We start from the raw sequence: 20,417 nt of genomic DNA, 5'->3' as shown, positions 1-20,417 counted from the left end.
CACTCTCGTGCCCATGGCTGCAGCCAGTCATGGTATCAACCCCCCCCCCCCAGTAGAGTAGGCATGTGCCTCTGCTTCCAGCATGAAGAGCGTGGCCAAGCTGCGGTAAGAACAGAGGGGAAGAGGGGCAAACAGGAGCGCGGTGGGTCCGCTCGGTCAGAAAGCACCGCCCTGAACACGCTGGTAATGAAGCGGACACCACCAGTCTGTTCAAAACAGTTTATTTTATTTTTTGTCAGACAAACACATTGATTTCTGGACCACAGTAGAGGATGGAAACCTTTCACAAACTTATTTATTTGAAAATACAAATATAAAATTATACTTTCCACATCTGTGATGTGAGAGACCCCCATCCACATAGTATTTTACAACAGGGCTTTAGAAAGCCATACACAGAGACCTGAAAGATGCTTGATATATATAGATACATATATATGTATATATATAAAAAAAAAGGTCACTACCAAAGTTCTCATCAGTTCATACTAAAGTATAAAAGGAAGGGCTAGGCCTGCCACTCTTTAGGTACATTTATGACCACCTGAAATGCTTCGACTCGCATTCGATTACTGATGGAATTCAGACATATAATGAATTATATTTGCTACCCACTATAGTCCTAATGACACACAGAGATCCCACACGTGGTGTTGGAGTATGTACAGAATACAGCATTATAGCATGGGTGACTCCAGCTTTTTGTCAAAGCCTTTCCGCTTTGATTTTACACTGATCTGAAATGAAATTCTGTCAGGACAATACATTCTGATTGTTTGGTAACTTGCAGACAGATCACTTGAGATTTACTTTTTCAACAACTTATTTCGCTTTTTGGTAAATTTTATTACAGTATTAAAGTATTGCTTAGTTACAGAATCGCCTCATGTAGTGTCCACACACAGAAATGGGTTTGAATTCGATTCTGTACTTACGAAACTCTACAGCGTATGTATGCAGACCACAGAATCTGCCAGTGTGTCTTCAATGCACTCACTCTGTCTCCCAAACTTACACCAACCTCCATTTTCTGTTTCAACCATTTTGCGTCTTAAAAAACACTCAAAAACAACAACAACAAAAACAAAACGAGAAAAAAAAGTTCCACTCGAGAAACATTTCCACAGCATACGATAGCTATGAATTAGTGTTTGTAAACAGTTTCATATGCAATATCATATATAATCATGGCTGACCTTCAGTAAGAATGTAGTAAACTATATTGCTTTATTATTATGTTGCACTGAATGAATGGCAAAATGAAACAGAAAGGGATCTGTGGCTTAAGTCACTAGCCCTCATTCACACTAAAGATCAAAATAGCATTATAGGTTTTATAGCTGGGAGGGAAGGGGGGGAAAAAAAATCTGAACACCTTTCAGGTCATTATTACCAACAATTACCCAATGATTTAACTAGTCTAGCAAGATGTGTAACATTCACCAGCCGTATACTGCTGTACAATGAAAAAAAAATTACAGCAACAGAGCCATGCTACCTTAAAGTCCAAGCTACAAATTCAAATTAAAATGAACGTTATGAAGTAGAAAACCAAAACAAAACCAAAAAAAAAGGACAGATCGGTCTTCATTTTAATCAAGCCAATCTCTAATCAAATTTGTTTTGGAAGGGGAGTTGGGGAAAGAGGGTCATTACACTCCTGATTATACTGCACTTCCTTCCAAAAGTGCCACGGGGATGACTGATATAAGCAGGCCCATTGCATCAACAGTCACCCAAAGCTACCAGGTACACGTGGCGTGTCCACATGCCGGTATGGGCCTGCCTCCACGTTCAGTGGTAGACCTTTGAATCATAGACAGTGAGGGTTGGAAGGGACCTCAGGAGGTCACATCTAGTCCAGCCCCCTGCTCAAAGCAGGACCATCCCCCAACTACATCATCCCGGCCAAGGCTTTGTCCAACTGGGATGATCTAGTTGTGGGGGGGGTGTCATGCTTTGTGGATCTCAGCATTGGAGGTATTTTGCTTTTGTTGTCTGTTTGCACAACTAGGCAGGGATTTCCTTCCAGTAAGTCCAGAGGAGGGGTTGGTCGGTCAGTCGGGGGGGGGACATCACTGTTCTAAACGGGATTTTGAAACAAAAGGGCGAGACCCGTTGTCGCAATGCTCGACTAAAATAAAGATGTAGCTGCATCCTTTGTGCTAAAAAAGGAATTTACAAATCAAATCAAATCCTTTGAGATGGACTTCTAGATGAGTGGGGGACTAAAGTGAACCTTAGTCTAGGTAGCCACATCAAAAACATATCAGGTTCCACAATATTTGTGCTATGGGCCACTGGGACTTTTCAAAAGGTATATAAACATCTAAAACATATTCACACAGATTATCAATTTCTTCTGAGCATTCTTAAAAAAATATTTTTTTTCTCTTAGTAAAATCATTTTAATATACCATGCCTCCCTCTTTTAAAAAATAAATTAAAAAAATCCAGTTTTGCATATCTAGCGTTAGCATTTAAGGTAGTATGGCACACCCCCTCTTTAAAGTCAAGGGTGGGGATCTACAAAATGCCTTAAGAGTTTGCCAGCATTTTTAACATTGTGAGACCTTTGGTTAGTTGAAACCACATCAGATCAGCAAAAAATAAAATTAAATTAAAAAAGAGGAAAAAAAAAAGAAAGAAAGAAAGAAAAAAAGAAACAAAAGGAAAAACTGCCCAAAAATCATTAGCATTTTTTTTTTCTTAAATAAGAGAAAGTTCTATCCTTACTGGTCCTAAATCTGAATAACTACATCTAAATTTTTAACCTTAATTACGATATACCTACCAATATGTACTAGAAGAGGAAGAGAAAGAGAGAGAAAGAGGAGAGGGGGAACTTCACTACACTAGCATCAGGACAGCACTCTTACAAGATAGCCATTTTATACACTATTAACATACAACAATGATCAACAAAGAATATTCTGTGAGGTGATAGGGAATGGAGAGGAAAAACAAATGGTAGTACAGTACGTCATCAACATTGACAAAATATTAATAAAAAATTCCCTGACTTATACATTGACTCGCAGGGAATTTGGTTTGCTGTTTGTGTGTTTGTTTTTTTTTTAAAGTTTTTATTTTTTAAAGAATTGTTTTATTTTTTTTTTATTACTTGATCAAGTCTCAATATTTAAAAAGCGTCCAGCATTTTGCTTAAACCTGGTTGTTCGGAAATAAAAAAAAAACCAAACCCAAAACCTAAAATATTACACAAAAAAGCATGTTTTTAAAAACAAGAAAAACAAGGTGTTTTCCTTTCTGTTAGCAGTATGGTGCCTGGTTTTTGTTTTTTGTTTTTTTTTTTGTTAAAGATGCCTTGCTCTACCTTGTCTATTGAACGTCTACATTAGTCTACTTGTTAGTAAAATTTACAAAAATAAGAGTGCAGCAGCTCTTTTTAACAAATGTCGCATTCAGTGTCTTATACTGGCTGTACCTAAAGTACCAAATTTATAAACGTAACAATTTAAAAAAATATTAATAAAACTTGTCAATATTACGTTAAAAAAAGAAGAAATATATCCACACTACAGTATGTTCTTAATGCCACCTACCATGTTGTACTTCTATTTTGCTGTTGCAGGCCTATTTACCAATATTAAAAAAATTAAATTAAAAAATATCCTTCATAAGTTTCCTCCCCCAACAGAGGACCATATATATAACAGCCAAATATTAAACATGTGCAAATAGGAAACTGTCAGTTTTCGCCCCACCAGTCACAGTGCAATGATGTTTTATACTTTTTTTTATTTTTTTTTAATTCTGTTTACATCTACAATAAATTAAAATCTTCTGTCACTTCTAGGGTGATACTTGTAGCACTGAGGTATTCCCAAAAAAAAAAAAAAAAGGTTGCTTTCCTAATTCATTAATATAGAAAATAATGGACAAAAAGGTAATAATGCAAAGCTTTAAAACCGCTCTCCCTACAGCACGTGAAACGAGGAAGAGAAACCTCTTCTCTGTCAAGCTTTGTAGGACATATCGAGCAGCTGAAATGACTGGACAGCAAGTTGATCTAATTTAAAACAACAACTAAAAAAGGTGTGCTTCGAACATTAAATACGTTAAATAGTAAAATTGTAGCTTCTTTTTCAGTCTTGGGAAAAAGCAGTTGTTAAATTAAAAAATATAACTAGACTGTTAATTTTTAAGCTGTGCACATATGACTAGTTAATATGCTGGTATGACGCTAGTACAGTTAGAAGGTCTAACACACCTACAGAGCAAGCTAAACAGTGTTAATCTAACTCTTATGGGCCAGCTCTGGCAGTTGATCTAGAAGTTTAAAACTTAATTTTTATTTTTTTTTCCATTCAGTAGAGAAACTGCCTAAGACCGACTCCATCACAAAAATAGTTTGTATTTCTCTTTCTTAATAGTTTATATGTAGTTAATGGAATTGTATTTACAGTATTTTTTTTTTTTTCAGGATTCACAAGTTCAAAAAACCTTATATCACCTCTTTCAACAAAAAAAAGCACTTATAGAAAAAAGGACACGCAAAACTTTTGGAGTCCTTACCTTATTGCCGAAAATAGATAGAATTAGGTTAACAGAGACATCACAAATGAAAAGACCGGCTAGAGAACCTGCTACGCCACTACACTCTCAGCTCCCAGACAACACAAACGAGAAACTTGACTTCAGCCCACCTGCTGCACTTGCTCTACCTACAATTCAGTGTGCGCTAAAATTCCACCTGAAGAGTTTTTACAGTTTCAGAATTGGTACCAAAAGACTGAGAATCATGTTACCGTCTCAGCATCCTTTAAGCAACAACTACATAAAACGAAAGGGAAGGGAAAAAAAAATCAGAAGGAGGGAAAACTAAAAGAAAACCCTTAATATAAACACTTAGTTATAGTATGGTTAGGCTTTTTACTAGATACACAAAGAATTAGACCTACATGACTACGAGACTATGTCAAAATGCTACAAAAACAAAATGTGATTCAAATCGATTTAAAAGGTTGGGAGGAAAAGGGGGGGGGTGGGGGGAGAAAAACCATCCAGAAAATAAAACAAAAGAGAAATGGATTATATATACATGTTTTAAAAGCTGTTGTTTGTATAGTACAGCAGATTCATGAGATGATGAGAGATTTTTAAACAACCTAAGTCCGTAGAGTGCCACCTCCAGTTTGTGTATGTTATTGGTGATGATGTAGTGCTCAAAGTCTGATGATATCACCTAAACATGGGACCATTCAGAAACTTCGCCCTGTCTTGCCTGGACATCCAGATATACTCTAGAAAGGATAGAGAGAACACACAGAACATAGAAAAAGAAAGATCAGCACAACTGAATGTGAAGGAAATGCAAACATCCCTCAATCTACTGGATTTCTTTAAGGTGTTTATTGTCCGCCTCCCTATATCGTTACAACAATACTGTCTACTGAGCTCAGGGGCCTTCTTGTGCAGGCCTTTATCTGCTGCTTACAGCCACTCTACAGGGCTGGATTAACCCGTTAGTGGGACCTAGGCAAACACTCATGGGCTCCCAGCTGAAGATGAATTTTTTATATTACTTTTTTTTCCCACTCAGTAATGATAATATGTAAAATAAGCACAACTGGGCCTCTTCTTCACTTAAGGCCTGTGCCTAGTTTACTGATGCATGCTCTGGTGCAGTCAACCCCGCTTGCCATGAACTGACATGCCATGAACACGAGCAAAAGGGGATGCTGAAGAGTTTCGATCCTGTTGAACCCGGTGCTACACCCGAGCACCACTCAGGACTGGGGGTCGCTATTAGCACAAGGTGCAATTCCACTGAAATACAAAAAAGGACTGAAATTGCCAAACCAGGACTTATTTAATGTGGGTAAATTACAGAGGATACTGGCAAACTGCATGGAGTCAAGGGTCAACCTGTCAGAGCCATGCAAGAAAAAATAAATGACTAATAAGAGAAGTGCACTGAAATTTGTTTTTTCTATTTGGGCCAGAATCTGCTTTAAATGACATCAAGAGTGATGTACACTTACGCCGGAATTAAAAGACCTGGGATACCTTTCCAAAGGTCAAACAAATGCTAAGATAAGCCCCACTAGTTTTAAGTCCCTTGGCCAAGCCAGGGATGCGCGCGGGCTTTTAAAGTTGTGCGCGCATGTTGTTTGGGAGCAATAAAAAGACGAGATTCGTGGAAAGAACAGAAAAAAAAAAAGCTCCTCGGTGCGTCAAGAGCACTGCGCAGTTGACAAGGGTGTGCCAACTGCATAGCGTGAAACCTGCTGAATTACTTGAAAAATAGCAACAACTTTTAACAGGCGCATCGCAACAGGAGTCATGACTTTTAGAACTGGATGCAGGACCCCTGCGTCTCCCAAACACTTAGGCACGTGCTTCATTTTATGCGCAGTCGTGATCCAATTGACTTCAGTGGGACTCTTCATCTATGTAAGTGTTGGCAAGGATTGAGACATAGGTGTGTAATTACCATTTAAACTTCATTGTAGAAAACAATGGCTTTCAAAAACCCCAACCAACCCTGCAGCGGAGTCGTATCCCAGCCGGCAGGGGCTGAGAGAGATCCTGGCAAAGCAGAAAGCTTGCCCACTGGCAGCACGCAGAAAAGCCGGGCCCTTCACTCGAGCTCCACCGCCGATGTTTTGAAATAATGTAATTTTTAAGGACTAAGCTTGAATGCTGTCGTATCCCATCTTGGTATCAAGATGAGAGCCTGGCTTTGCAGAAAGTACAGCGCACCGAGAAAACAGCCGTCTTAGCACACCCGCTGTAGCAGGAGCAATTGGGGCTGCATACAGGTGGAAAAGGAAGCCACAGTGCAAAGAGCAAATAGATGCTCCGAGGAGGCGCTGTCACAATAAACGTGTCAAACTCCACTGTCCTTGAGAAACTAATCATAGGGATCATTCTCTCGCCTAGACATCTGCTTCTATTAGTAATGAGCAATGTTAGGAGCAATTCCTGGTTTTAAGGCATTAATGATTGCAGTTCTAACACTGGCCAGTAAAGAGTGGTTACAATTTGATGTGTGGTGGTGAGTTTAAAATGATTGCACTATATTAATCTTGTTAAGACTGCCTTTCTTCAGCTTTATTAGTTCAAAATTACAGTGTTTTGTTAAAATCCCCAACATGCTTTGTGCCGCAGCTTGTCTTTATGACAGGTGTGGATACAGTAATTGTGAAGGAGTCTACACCTGCTCCTTGCAGACATCCCATTACATACCAAAATAACTAGGATTAAGAACAAGAGCGCTTGCACGTTTTACTCTCTCTCTAGGAAACTGGACCGAATTAGTGCAGGGAACACACTTCAAGCTAAATCTGAAATTCACATTTATGCTACAGTGCAGGAGAGAGACCACCTTTTCTTGCCGTATTTTAAAGGAAACTGATTATCGTTATAGTGCTACCCAATCAGTGGGATCTTTTCACTAAATACAACATTCAGAAATTCCCGTTGCTTAGAATCAATGGGGTTTTAAGGACAGGCCTGACCCTACTTTGCTCCCCTCCCCACATATATGCATCCCCTCTTGCGTTCAAACGTTTTTAAACACATATATACCCCTTTAAACTCCCTCCACAAATACAGTAAGGTTCCCACCCCCTCTGTCTTTACAAGTTTACTTTCATGGATTTACTTGGAGTTTAAAACCAGGGAGATTGATCAGATGCATTCCTAGCAAAGGATCAATAGAAATAAAATTTGACATTTACATCGTATTTGTCTATATGGAGAATACATGATACAGGTAAACCGAGAGGTTTAATGGGCACAACTTTTCTTTTGTATCGACTAACTTTTTAATCTACGCTATTTGCAGCATAAGAATATTTGTTTGCAAAGATGAATATGCCAAAAGGCCAATTTTTTAAAACATTTAATTAACTTGAGCTCAGTTAAAAGGGTAGGAAACTGGCAGCACTCCAAAGATGCATTACTAGGGTAATATCTTTAATTTAATTTGCTTTAGGTTTATTTTTTTCTAATCTTGATAATTGCTCTATGGTTACTAGTTACAATGTTATCTTTTAGCCGTAACATTTGGTACAGCACTTAATTATAAATGATGTTTTTCCTTGCAATACAACAAGGTGTTCACCTATTTTTAGAAAACTGCATTTGCGGCAATTCCATAATCCTCACAGAAATGCCGTTGACTGACACGTTTTCATTTCCTCAAAGGATTTTGGGAATCATTATCACTTATTCCACTGGGGTTTTAAGAATCAGAATGACTGCTTTAAGCTTTGTAAACCGAAAGGTCCTACTTTCTGGGGAGGCTCTAACTTCTGGTTATCTTCCAGTTTCCAACCCACAAGAGTGATTTAGAGTAAATCAATCATAAAAAGGAATGATTAAAGGCCAAGGAAAGAAGAAAATGAATATATAAAAAAAATCAATTACTTAATTAAAAAGTAAATATAAGGGAAACGATAGTTCAGCACAAAATACTGTAATACCTCAAAGTGAGATGGCAACCAACCATGTGTAACGTTTCAATGGTATCCATTTGTAAAAGCCGTTGCAATCAAGGGTCCCTAAAATTGTACAATTGTTAAGGTCATCAGTGCTCTATACATGGGAACAGATTATTATTTTTGGCAAGAAATTATCAAAAGGACTTGAAAGACTGTGTTGCCAGCATGAATATGTATTAAAGAACTTCATTCTGTGGTCGCTAATGGTTTGACGTGTTAAACTCTCACGTTACCTTTCCAAGACTGTAGTTTTCTCATTCCCTCTCTTACAAAAATAAAGTTTGATTTTTTTTTAAAATCAGAGTTAGTCAATGGACAGTGTTAAAAAATCAGCTACAAAAAAGGCCACCACGTTCTTGGTGAGGTTACTGGGGGGAGAGGAGGAATTTGGAGGCAGACAAATCAGCATGCCAGATGCACAATATTTTTTCAAAGACACACTGGTGCAGACAAAGCCAGATGCCAAACGTGGGGGTGGAGTGTTGGAAATCAAGAGATTGCAGAGGTCAGAGCTCCTGAGTTTCAAGAACAAACAGGTCTTTTTCTGTAGGCGAAAAATGGAAATGAGGGGTGTTGTAAATGGTGATAGATGGCACTTTAAATTGATGTCGCTCTAAGCAGAATAATAATATTCCACATTTCATAGTACAACTGATCCAAAGGGATTTCCAAGTTACTTAAGTGACCTTATAATGGGAATGGAACCGAACACGAATTTCAAAATACCAGGGCCCAACCAGAAAGGTTTTCTTTAAACATCAAAACAACAAAAAGCATTAAAATGTGCGTAATCTCAGGAACTTTGTCTGCACTAGGTCTCTCCTCCGAGTGGTCTGGCTGACTCCTTAATATTCCTCTCAGGTTCTGAAAGTACCTCTACCTTTTGACATTTTTCATTTTTAAGATGAAATATCAAACAATTCAAAAGATCTCTCATTGTTTTTGCATCAAAAAAACCCCAAACCAAAAACCAACAACACTTTTAGGTGGCTGGTTCCCTGTCTCAAAGACTCACAGCCAGTAAGCAGCTTCAGACACATTCATGCTAACACACACAGCTAAAACAATCCAATCTGAAAAACAGCATGCAGTTGTGTTAAAGCAAATTTCCATCGCCTGTATTAGTTAGATTACAGAACCACACAGCATTAAAAAAATATTTTCCATTGACTTGAGAAATAATGATTAGGGACTTACTTGTAACCTGCAAATTTCAAGAAGCATTAGCAATGAACTAACATGTTTGCGGTTATCGGTGTGCCAAGTTAACTTTCCTTCCTCGGGCCCATGCCGGGACCCTGAATCCGACCGAACACTTACGGCACTCTGCGTCAATGGGGCTACCCACATGCTTGAGTTAATACAACTACTGGTGTGCTTTAGGTTAGGAGCACGTGTGTTTGTAGGATCAGAATCTCATAGGTAGTAAGTAGAAAGGTCATTTTCCTTAAGATGGGTGCGTTATTTGCAGACTGGTGCATTGGTCTAAAGTGGTCGTTCTACAGACACAGAGCAATTTTAACATTACCCAAAACTTTTAAATGCCTAAGGTAAGTGGGTGGGCGGATAGACAGATAGACGCGTGAATCCATAAGGGAGGAGCAGAGGTCATACACGTGTTTTCAATTCCGCATATAATTCGAGTGGCAGTCAGGGCAGCAGAGTGTGCAATTCTGAAACAAGGCTATTAGTAAATTCAGCAGGTTCTAGAGAATAGTATCACTAAATGGCAAAAGGCTAAGTGAGCAATGCACCGCACAGTTCATTTGTCATAGGAAAAAAAAAAAAAACCAACCCTCAAAAATATTCCTGAGACAAATTCAAAAGACTGAAGTGGAGAAAGGGAAGAAACGGTTACTTACAGCGATTCCGTGGCCGAAGCCAGAGCCTGGCTGAGGGCTGGCAGCACTTATGTAATTACCAACACCGGAGTCCTGACTGGCTGTACCGTAGAGGTCTGCGACCGGACCTGGGCTGTTAGCCCCTGGGAATCCTCCTGGCCGGGCTGGATTGGAGCCTGCCGGGGAAGCAGGTGCGCCAAAATTCGGTTGAGCACTGTAGCTATTCAAGACTGGTGTGCAGAGAATAAAGCTGGGTATGAGGCCGGAAGCCGAGCATGCACAGTTATTACAAAGCCAAACACTAGAATAAACAGCCTAGGCCCAACTTCTAACACTTAACCAAGGCCATGCGATAGGAGAGCAAGTACTGAATAATAGTCAGCCCATACTACTAAGAAGCTTGGAGCTCCAAAAATATATATATATATATATATAGAAACAATCATTCAACACACTACTGCAACCAGAGACTGTAGGAGCTCATTTTCACCAAATTATCACAAAATATATAGATATTTTTCAACATCTGATTTGATGCTCATGCAGTAGTAACAAGTTTTCTAGATCTGGGCACGTCGAGACAGCATTCACATCCCATGCAAACTACAAAGGAACTAGTTTTAGACTACACATTGTGTTAATATTGATATTAAAATGCTGACAGCAAACAAAGCAAATCACGTCTAGTAAAATCGATTTTGGATCCATTCGATACTTTGGAAAAACCTGCCCTTTTACTTATAAGCTACGTAAGGATCTCAACACTTGATTTTTGTGGGTTTTTAACATGGTATGGAATGGAACATTTTGGAGTATTTTTTATTTTTTTTTATGACTACTACTACAAAGGAGATTTATTTTTTCTTCGTTTAGATCTTGGAGAGCAGAGAGCTACCTCTACCTCCAGAACTGCACTTGGGACATCACCACAATAAATGATAAAGAAAGATCAAAACCAAAAAAAAAAACCAAACCAAAACAAAACCTATAGGATCGTTACACTCACCTCCTTAAGTGGAAGTAAAAGGAAATTTAAGGCTGGTTTGGTGTGTTTTGGGTTGGTTTGGTTTTTTTGAGACAGGAAAACAATGTAAATAATAAATGATGCTAGAGGAGAAATTTAGATCTTAAAGCATGTTAGATGATCAGGTCTTTGGCATTTCTTGTAATTGCTCCCGAATGTAAAATTTATGAGTAAAAGGCCTCAATGCAAAAAAGAAAGGTTAGCAGGCTAGGAAGATTCAAATGGAAATGGTTTGCTGTGAGTTGGAAAGCTAACCTATGTCACTTGCGAGGACCGTACAGAAGTGCACAGACATTTTGCACTGTCAGGCCCAACCCTCGACATCCCCTCGAAGCACGAGGTAGCACGTATACATGTAGTGCAACCTGCTCGGAGTTGGTGTTACACTCCTTCATTTATTCAGGCTTAAGAATAATGAAAAGATAAAAACAGCAGAAGAAGACATGTCGTCTGGCAAGACTTATTACTTTTTTTTTTCCCCCTACCTACGACAGATAGGAAAGTTTGCGGCTTCAATCAAGATTAACTCCAAAGAGGTGGGAATTTCTATTTCTGATCTACGCCGCCAGTCGAATAGATCGGTTCAACCCCGTAACTAACGGCACAGGCTGCCCTATCAAGTTAGACACAGACAGAAAGTGAAAATAAGTGCTGCACAGTCATGCCCAACCTTTCATTACCTCTTAATTATTAGTATAAAGTAGCTATTAGAGACAGCCCCAAGCTGCACAGCCTTGTATTGCCCCCGTTGCTCCAGGCTGGGTGGATGGAGACAGGGTTTGGGGTTTTGGCCTGTCCCTCGACTGAGCCTCCAGCAAATGTTCAGGAGTAAAGGAAGTGCGGCAACTGCATTTAAGATCTTTGCATTGAACACGGTGGGTTTTTAGAACGGACTCCGATTAAAAATAAAAACCATTTACACCAAAATTTGATGCCGCTTATGGGGCTAGTGGCCAATGTGGCATTCAGCATTGCCTCAGGTGTCTTAAGTCTGTCAAGACCTGCTTGTTCAGGATCTCTGGTGCCACCCAGAAGCCCCCAGTGCGGTGCATCACTGAGAGTGAAATGTGTCTCAAGTGGATGAATTAGCCGGCAGAAATCCAAATGGCGACCGACTGCTCGGCCACGACACTACTTTTTTCACAAGAAACGGTGCAACGTGGCTCTCAACTGGCAACAGGGGGAAGTAAGTAGATCATCTAAGCAAGCAAGTTAAAAAGAAATAAGGGGAGAGAGAGTAAACAGATTATTTGGAGTGCACTGGCAAACAAAGCACCATTTTTAATATCCAAGATTAATGTCAAGATAACTCTTGGCCTTCTCACTCGCAAAGAAAAATACTCAGCTGAGATACTCCAAAGGCCTTTCTTATCTCGCTCTTCCACACTCGCTTTTTCTCCCAGTTCAAGCAAGTGGACAGAGGTTTTACTGACTAGTACAAAAAACCTAGCTCACCCATCTCAACAAATCCACGGGCCTCGGACAGGTCACAGAAGGGAAGGGAGCCACTGCAAATTTACCGGGCGCCCAACTGACAACGCTGTGGAAAGGGCATTTGGTAAGGAGGACAGACACACACGTTCCTTACAGGAAAACATGCCAGAAGACAGCTGGAAACAGTGCCCGGGACCGAAGGACAAAGGAGCCCCCAAAGTCACGAGCTGCGGCTAACGAGCCCCTGCAATAAACAGCGCCAGGGCTTTGAGAGCGCGCTCAGACTTGTGCGTCCATGACACGGAAAAGGCCGTAGCGCCACTTCTTTCGTTGCGGTGCGTGCGTCGGGGAAGCGAGGGATCACGAAGTGGACTTTGCTATGCAAGGCAACTCGCCGTACAGGGTTGGAACGGGCCGCGTCTTAACGGTGCGGCTTCTAGCGACTCTCTGCGCACTCCTGAATAAGCAGGATTCGCCAGACCTTAAAAGAAAGGTGGTTTTGAAGCCTGCGTTTCATGATCTACTGGGAAAACCCAAAGTCGGAACAACGCGGTGAAGAAGCAAGTGGGAAAAACTGACACGGAAACACACCAAAAATTAAATTTAAAAGAAGTGCACGTACCATGCTAAATCTATCTGTGGCGTAACCCGCTAAAGCTAATGGAGACTAAACCGGGGATGAACACATCCCTCTGTTTTCAAGCTACAGCGCTCTAAATTATGCCATTTAGAAAACAACAGCTCTGACAGCTTCTAGCGAGCTGTGCAGGGATCCAGCACTGCTGTGCTGTGAAAAACCATAAGGCAAGAGGAAGTAAGGCCAGAAGCAACCAGATCAGAGCACGTGTCCTTCTGCAAGCAGTGGATACAGTCCCCCAACAGAAGAGAGGAGGTATTTGCCTTCTTTTGTGCTGCACGTATGGCTTTGCCTGGTGGGGGCCGGCGGGAAGGGAAGAGGAACAACATGTTTAAAAGACTCAAATATTGTTACTTGAAAATGCATTTGAAAGAGCGAACGGCTGGGGCGGGAGTGCTCGGGACACTGATGCTTAATGCATGTATCCCGCGATTCCCGAAGAAGCAACTACAGGAACTTCCCAAGCAGAAGCAAGACAAGGAAAGGAAAACAGGTGAGCTGGAGGCTCAGCGAGGTGTGAAGCTTCCCTGCCTGCGGGGCAAGCTGTACCGATTTCGCACGGGATGGACGTCCTGTTGGAAGCGGAGGACTGTCAAGCCGCCTCTAAGCAGAATCAGCTTCGAAGACTCCCTGGCTCTGATGCACTGCACCTGCGCGCCTGCGATCTACCAGAGGTAAATCAAGCACTTTCTCTGTGTCGGGGAGCACTGAAGTGTGCCTTAGGTGGGGGAGGAAAGATCCTGCTTGTTCATTAAAAACAATGATCCTGGCAGAGTAGGATGCAACACGTAAGCGAACTGCGCAACGGCGTCACTCTGTTCACGGTGACAAGCGCAAGTCCCTGACTTAAGCACACTTTGCTGAGCAAACGCTGACCCTGCTTTTGAGACTGATGCTGCCCTGCGCACAAACAGATGCTAATACTTCACCGGAAGAAGATTTCATTGCGTGCCGAGCTAGCAGAAAATGGGACAGGGCAGAAGTATACCCTGTTAGATACTGAACGTCCAGTGGGAACTGAAGTGGTCTCAAAGCCACACTTCCCAGGCTTATGGCAGGAAGCTCGGATCCACCTCCCGGCATGCCTGACTCATGTCAGTATGTCACTAGCTGTAGTAGCGCAAGTCATTTAGCAACAAGTCATCATACCACCACAACTAATAAGATATGCATACACGCCAGCATCCAGAGTATAAGCTCTGCATCATTAATTTGCAACTGCAAGCTCATACATGGATGACAAGACGACATTTGCTTTATCAGTGTCTTCAAATCTAGCTGAAAGGGGCTGGGGGGGAGGGAAAGGGGGGAGAGAACCAACCTGCATTTACAGCTGTACAAAGATTGGGAACAGTAGTTTTCATACATCCAAAAATTTGTTGGCACCTGTTTATTCAAACACCCGTCTGATCGTGGCGATGTAATACAAGAGCAAGGTAATTTTCTATCCGCTGAACATCAATTTAATACTACATACTGATCACAGAAGTGACTGCAGAAATATGTGCAGCACAAAAGCACACCCACTGATCCATTATCTTGTAAATACACTACAGAGGTTTAGGATGTTCAGACTCATCTTTGTGCGTGGCCTACAAAGTAGGTGGCGGCAGAAACTTTACAGGAGGGTTTGGAAGCTTTTATAGAGCTGACACTTCGCTCTAGGCCGAGTAAATGAAACAGGAAAGCTCTCATAATTGCCAGGAGACTAAACACTTTGCAGAAAGCCATATTTTAATGATTCACTCAGCCATGATGAGCTGCTAAATATTTGCCCTCTTACAATATCAGCGCCTGAATTCAGTGAGATCTGGAGATGTTTTTAGAGTAGATTTGAAACAGCAGCAAAAGGACCTTGAACGACTTCTCCGAGACAGAGAAACGTGAGGTGCTTTGTTAAGAAATGCGTATTTTCTTTTAAGCCCAGTCTAATAGAAACCTGTGAATAATTTGATTCTCAGATTAAAACCGAGCGAAAAACAATACAAACCTAAAAATGGTTTCGAGCCACAAAGGAGAACGAAGGTCCTTTGAGGTCATACTTTTACTCAAAAGTTTCCAATTATCACCTCAACCACAGGAAAAGGAGAAAGCTGCCCCAAACTACTGCTGTTTTTAGCATGGGGGAGCAAAAAGCATTGAAGAGCCATGCCTTTCAATAAAGCTCTCGCCTGAAAAGAAAGCAAGACAATTCTCCAGGTACCGCTTAGGGGCAGAATCAGGTGCCGGGTCACGGAAATGAAAGGCTAGAAGTGAGTTTTGCTAACATATTGCTTGGGGACCGTGTTGTGCGGTAGCACGGGAGGAAACAAAATGCTGGGGTTTTTTGGGTCCTAGTCTGAGGAATGCTGCAATGACGTGCTATCCGGCTTCTATCTCCAGCTCCCTTGTACAAAGCAAGTGTTTAGCTTACCATTAAATACCCTCTCTAATGCCTCGGCATTACCCGGGGTAAGCACAGCTACCTCCTCCACTTCCGGGATTGACATCTCGTTGATCAGACCACTCACTGTGAACATGTCTTAAAAGGTTTGACCCAGCGATTGCACAGGAAAGCAATTGCTCCTGCACATCATGAGGGTCTAACACCTCCAGCTTCATTCACTCCAACCTGAAGAGCTTCTTAATGTGCACAACACACGTTTCGAGGGGTTAGCAGCATGTATCAGAGCAGATTAGGGTCAAGAGAGGTAGGCAAGTCTGGATACGTCTGCGATTCATATCTCGCCCAAACCCACGGGTCCTGAGCATGAGGCCTTGAAGTTGTGTGTCTTTTCAGACCCAGCCAGCCACCCCTTTCCAGGGATTATTTTACCTTGCGAGTCACATGAGCCAATGCCTAGAGCAGCGGTTCCCAAACTCTGCTGCGTACCACCAATTTAAAACGATACAACCTTCAGTGCCACCAGTGGTTTTTTCCGTTGAACCTTTTTGTCATATAAAGTATGTACAATAAACCTGTTAACGTGTGCCACTGAGAGGTTGCCTGAGTACCACTGGCGGGACCTGTACCGCAGTTGGGAACCGCTGGCCTAGAGCAATGGCATCCGACTGACCTGGCAGGAAATGGGGCACAGGTTTTCTTTATCCGGTGCTTGCTTTGCTTTGTTTCGAATTAGCGGTTGGTCTTATTACGGCCCAATCTGTGTGGCCTCGCCCGGGTGGGGGCAGTGACTTTTTGTCCCTTCTCTGAACTAGATGCTTATCTACTTTGTGGTCTACGGGGACTGGAGAAACTGCTCATCACCTCCTTACCCATAAGCAGGCGTGTAGGACAGGTGAGACTGGGGTGGACAGTGGACAACCTCACTGTAGGCCTGGTGCAAATTAAAGGCGTGTCCTGAGACAGCCCCTTCTGCTGTGCACATGTACACACCACGGCTCCTTTCCTCCCAACTGCCTTCAGGAACCAGTCCGACACGGCGGGCTGCTAAAAGGCCCTTTCAAGGGAGCTGCCCAGCCCATCAGTATAGCAAGGAGGGAGGCCAAGCCTGATAGTAACATTTGGATAGAACGTCCCATCGAGCCCCTTGCAACCACAGGGCAAAACCCACTTTGGTGGGGCAGGAAGTCAATCCCAGATCCCTTGAGTATCGTAACCACCAAGGAGCCCTTCCTTCTCTTGCACCGCCTGTGGACTTTTGAGATTTAACGGTGCCTGCATTTGACAGCAACTCTTATGACAGAGGCCGGGGGGATTTTGCTGAGCTACGAATTGATACTGGAAAGGCCCCACAGGTCTCTAATGCAACAGGCAGGCCTAGAATAAACTGGTGCAATTTGGTGGTCATGAACTTCTACGAAGCTCAGGTATGGCAATATTTCTGGAGAAAAACATCGCAAAAGATGATTGATGACTTTTGGGGGGGGCTGCTTAAATTGAGGTCACGGGGGTTGACAACTGAGAAGAGGGACAGGGGAGACCTCTTGATAGGGAGGGATGTAATCTCCGTTTTACTGAACGGCGGCTCTAACTCCCTGCCGAAGGTGGGAAGCAATAAAAGTGCTAAAAAATGGGTTTCAAACTTTGCTCTTGGAAACAGCGACATCACAGCAGAGCAACTGGTCTGCACATTAGGGAAGCGCTTGGAGCAGATCTGGGTCTATTAGCCCCAGCTTACACAAAAGCTTACTCGACAGGAGCCTTCAGACATTAAAAACCACCCCTCTCCCCCCAAATACTTTTCAAAATAGCGGGGCAGTTTAACCATAATACCATTTTGGCCACATTTCACCCTGAGGACTCTTTTGTCTGATTTCAATTCCCTTTACTTCAGTTCACCATGATAATTTGTCCCTTCTTGAACTCAAGGCCAAAGAGTTTTGCCAGGCACTGTGAAAAAGCAGCCAGAAAGGGCTACCGTTCCTGCTGTCCTTTTCTATGCAGCGTGCGCCCGGTGCAGCGTATTGCGCCGCCTGTGAAATAAAAAGTTCTTTGGGACGCATTTGGCTCTCGGGAAATGCAAGTTCATCATCAGTACGCTCCCTCCCTAACTGTCCTCGGTGATTTCCGTGCTCCGACATCCGTTCCCTATAAGGCACGTCTACAGAGACGAGCCTTTTCTTTGCACTAATAAAAAGGTAAGAGAATTTTAAAATACCCCACTAACTTCCAGATATTTCTGCTTGGCAGCATGAAGCCATTCTTGCTTTTTGTAGCAGAGCCTTCTTCATCGACTCTTAGCATGCACGGAGCTTGCTTTCCGAAGTGCACTTCTACCAACAGCCAATTTATGCGAGGAAGCCAAGCCGCTCAAGGCGTATGAGAAGGTTGGAGGCTCATAACACTACAAAATATTCTGCTGGGAGCGATGACAGGGAGAGAGCTGAGGCTAGCTTATCTGGTACTTTGTCCTATGAACTGCCATGTTAACATAGAGCCTGCTCACAAATTAATCCAGTGTTGAACACGAAAGGTCACCATTGAAAGATAAACTCTCTTTCGATAAACTCTTGAGAAATTTCTAAGTCATGATTCATTATGACATTTGCCTTAGCATATGGTGTATTGCGCTGAAGTGGATTCAGAACGCCTCTCCAGGAGGGGAGAGAGAGGGCATTTCGTTAAAGCATGACCAAGGCGGGCAATGAAATGCCACGCAAATAAACTCAACCAATTCAATACCTAGGAAGAGGGAGATTGGGGAGGGGAGAGGGAAATGGAGAGATGTAGGTATAAGGTTACTGCTGCACATGAAAAACTTTGCAGGAGACAGGGATTAAGATCAATCCATTGCAGGCGTTTGCATACTGTGGAAGTAAATTACACATGATGACAAAATAACACTCTTAAGCACCACTAAGGTACATAGCATTTCAAAAAGAAAGAAACCAGGTGAAATATTGAGAGAGGTATAAAACAGGCAGTGTGCAGACATATCTGTTTCTCTTGCTATACAGTCTACATTTAACATTCGGTCATAAAATATCCCCCCTCCCCCCCCTGGGTTGAGAAGCTCAAGCCTCAAAACTAACATAAAAAAAATCAAATCAAATGAAATGATGACAACCAAGATAAAAACCCCTGTGGGCGACTTCTTCACCTCCAATATCATTTCTCAAGGATCAACAAGAGCCTGATCCAAAGCCCGCTGACAGCGCTGCGCTCAGGGATTTGCACGAGCCTTCGGCTGCCGTTCAGACTCCCGCCGACTCGACCGGGCTTTGGGTGAGGCCCTTGAAGAACAGGGGGCTTTCATCCGCCCCTGCAGGATTAGTAGAAAAATGGCAGTCAAAAACCATGGACCGCTTAGGTGCGGGTCTGTCGTGGACTGAACTGGCATGCAGGCCTGGTGTCGTGCGTCATTAAATAGGCGACGAAAAAAAAATCACCTTTTGTTTCCCCCAAAGGAATGAAATTCTATACAAACCTGGGCTCTTAAACTGATCCGGGCTGGGAAGGTGGTGGAGGGGGGAGTTACTTGCTGAAGCAGCGTGCTCGCTACGAAGCATCTGAGCCACCCGAGGCCCCATGGAACCATAGTCCGCATACGATAACGGGGCCCGTTGGTCACCGGGCGAAGAATAGAAACCGTAATCAGGGATCCCTGGAGATACAGTGACTCTATCATTGTGGATACTGGATCGTTTCTAATAATTAGTCTTTTCAACGTCATTTTTTTTCTTTTCTTTTTTTTTTTTTTACACAAATAAGAGAAAGAACACTGACATTTAAAGAGAGAACGGTGCAAAACTTGATTAGAGCAACTCGGGCATCTCATCCAAGCCAGCGTAGGGCAGAGACAAGAGGTCTTCAAGCTTAAGACACACCGCCGGAGGATGGGCCAGCTCTCCCCTGCCACCAGAGCACACTCTTTTAGCATGAAACACAGCGTCCCCGTTATGACAGTCAGAAATACATTTCATAATCAGGAGCAATGGCTGAAAGCGGAACTGAGCCAACCGGAGCTACCTTCATCATAGTTTAGCCAAGCCCACTTACCCCTATCAAAAATGTTTGCGGACACATCTTTGTTTCTCAAAGACGTGCGCACCTTTCCCCACAAAAGGGACCATCGGCATACACCCAACAGTACACTAGAAGAGACACACTTTTTATCTCAGCATCAATGGAGCCAGATTCGCCCAGTCGCATCGGCACGAATCCAGAGGAAGGAGTCACGTCACGGGCCTGACTGCAGCTGAAAGCCGAATCTGGCCCCTAAACATTCAGCATGCATCTCATTTTCATAGAGAGGTCGGATAGCAAATGCAGACTTATCTTTGAGTGCCACACGAGAAGCAGAGAGCGGCTTGTGTCTAAAGGAAGGAAAATCATGACACGCTCCTCTGGAAAAAATTTCTGCACGCTGGATCAATCAGGCTCCGAGCTGATTTCTTCAAGAGGAGCCCATTTGATGGGCTTTAACAATAATAATAATAATACATTAGCAAGGACAAAGATGTGCTTGCTCTTTGCATTGCAATGCACAGGCTGCAGCGGCAGAAGGACGCTCCAGACACCTGCAGACCTGCCGCTCCTTCACAGTTATAACTGGTGACCACTA

The 20,417-nt window shown here is 42.6% G+C and overlaps 1 protein-coding gene across 1 annotated transcript in view; it reads right to left on the bottom strand.

Moving 5' to 3' along the window:
* Positions 1-205: 205 nt before the first annotated feature.
* MSI2 (musashi RNA binding protein 2) overlaps positions 206-20,417 on the bottom strand; it is a 342,416-nt gene continuing 322,204 nt past the window's right edge. The window contains exons 10-13 of the mRNA XM_019545606.1: positions 19,281-19,457; positions 10,337-10,491; positions 8,457-8,534; positions 206-5,267 (exon numbers count right to left, since the gene is read on the bottom strand). Of these exons, the coding sequence (XP_019401151.1) occupies positions 8,493-8,534; positions 10,337-10,491; positions 19,281-19,457 (374 nt within the window). The 3' untranslated portion in view covers positions 206-5,267; positions 8,457-8,492. The remainder of the gene's footprint in view (positions 5,268-8,456; positions 8,535-10,336; positions 10,492-19,280; positions 19,458-20,417) is intronic.

The sequence above is a fragment of the Crocodylus porosus genome, unplaced genomic scaffold (genome assembly GCF_001723895.1).
Source record: "Crocodylus porosus isolate Cpor-Errol unplaced genomic scaffold, CroPor_comp1, whole genome shotgun sequence".
NCBI classification, from domain to species: domain Eukaryota; kingdom Metazoa; phylum Chordata; order Crocodylia; family Crocodylidae; genus Crocodylus; species Crocodylus porosus.
This window is presented reverse-complemented; position numbering and strand designations above follow the sequence as displayed.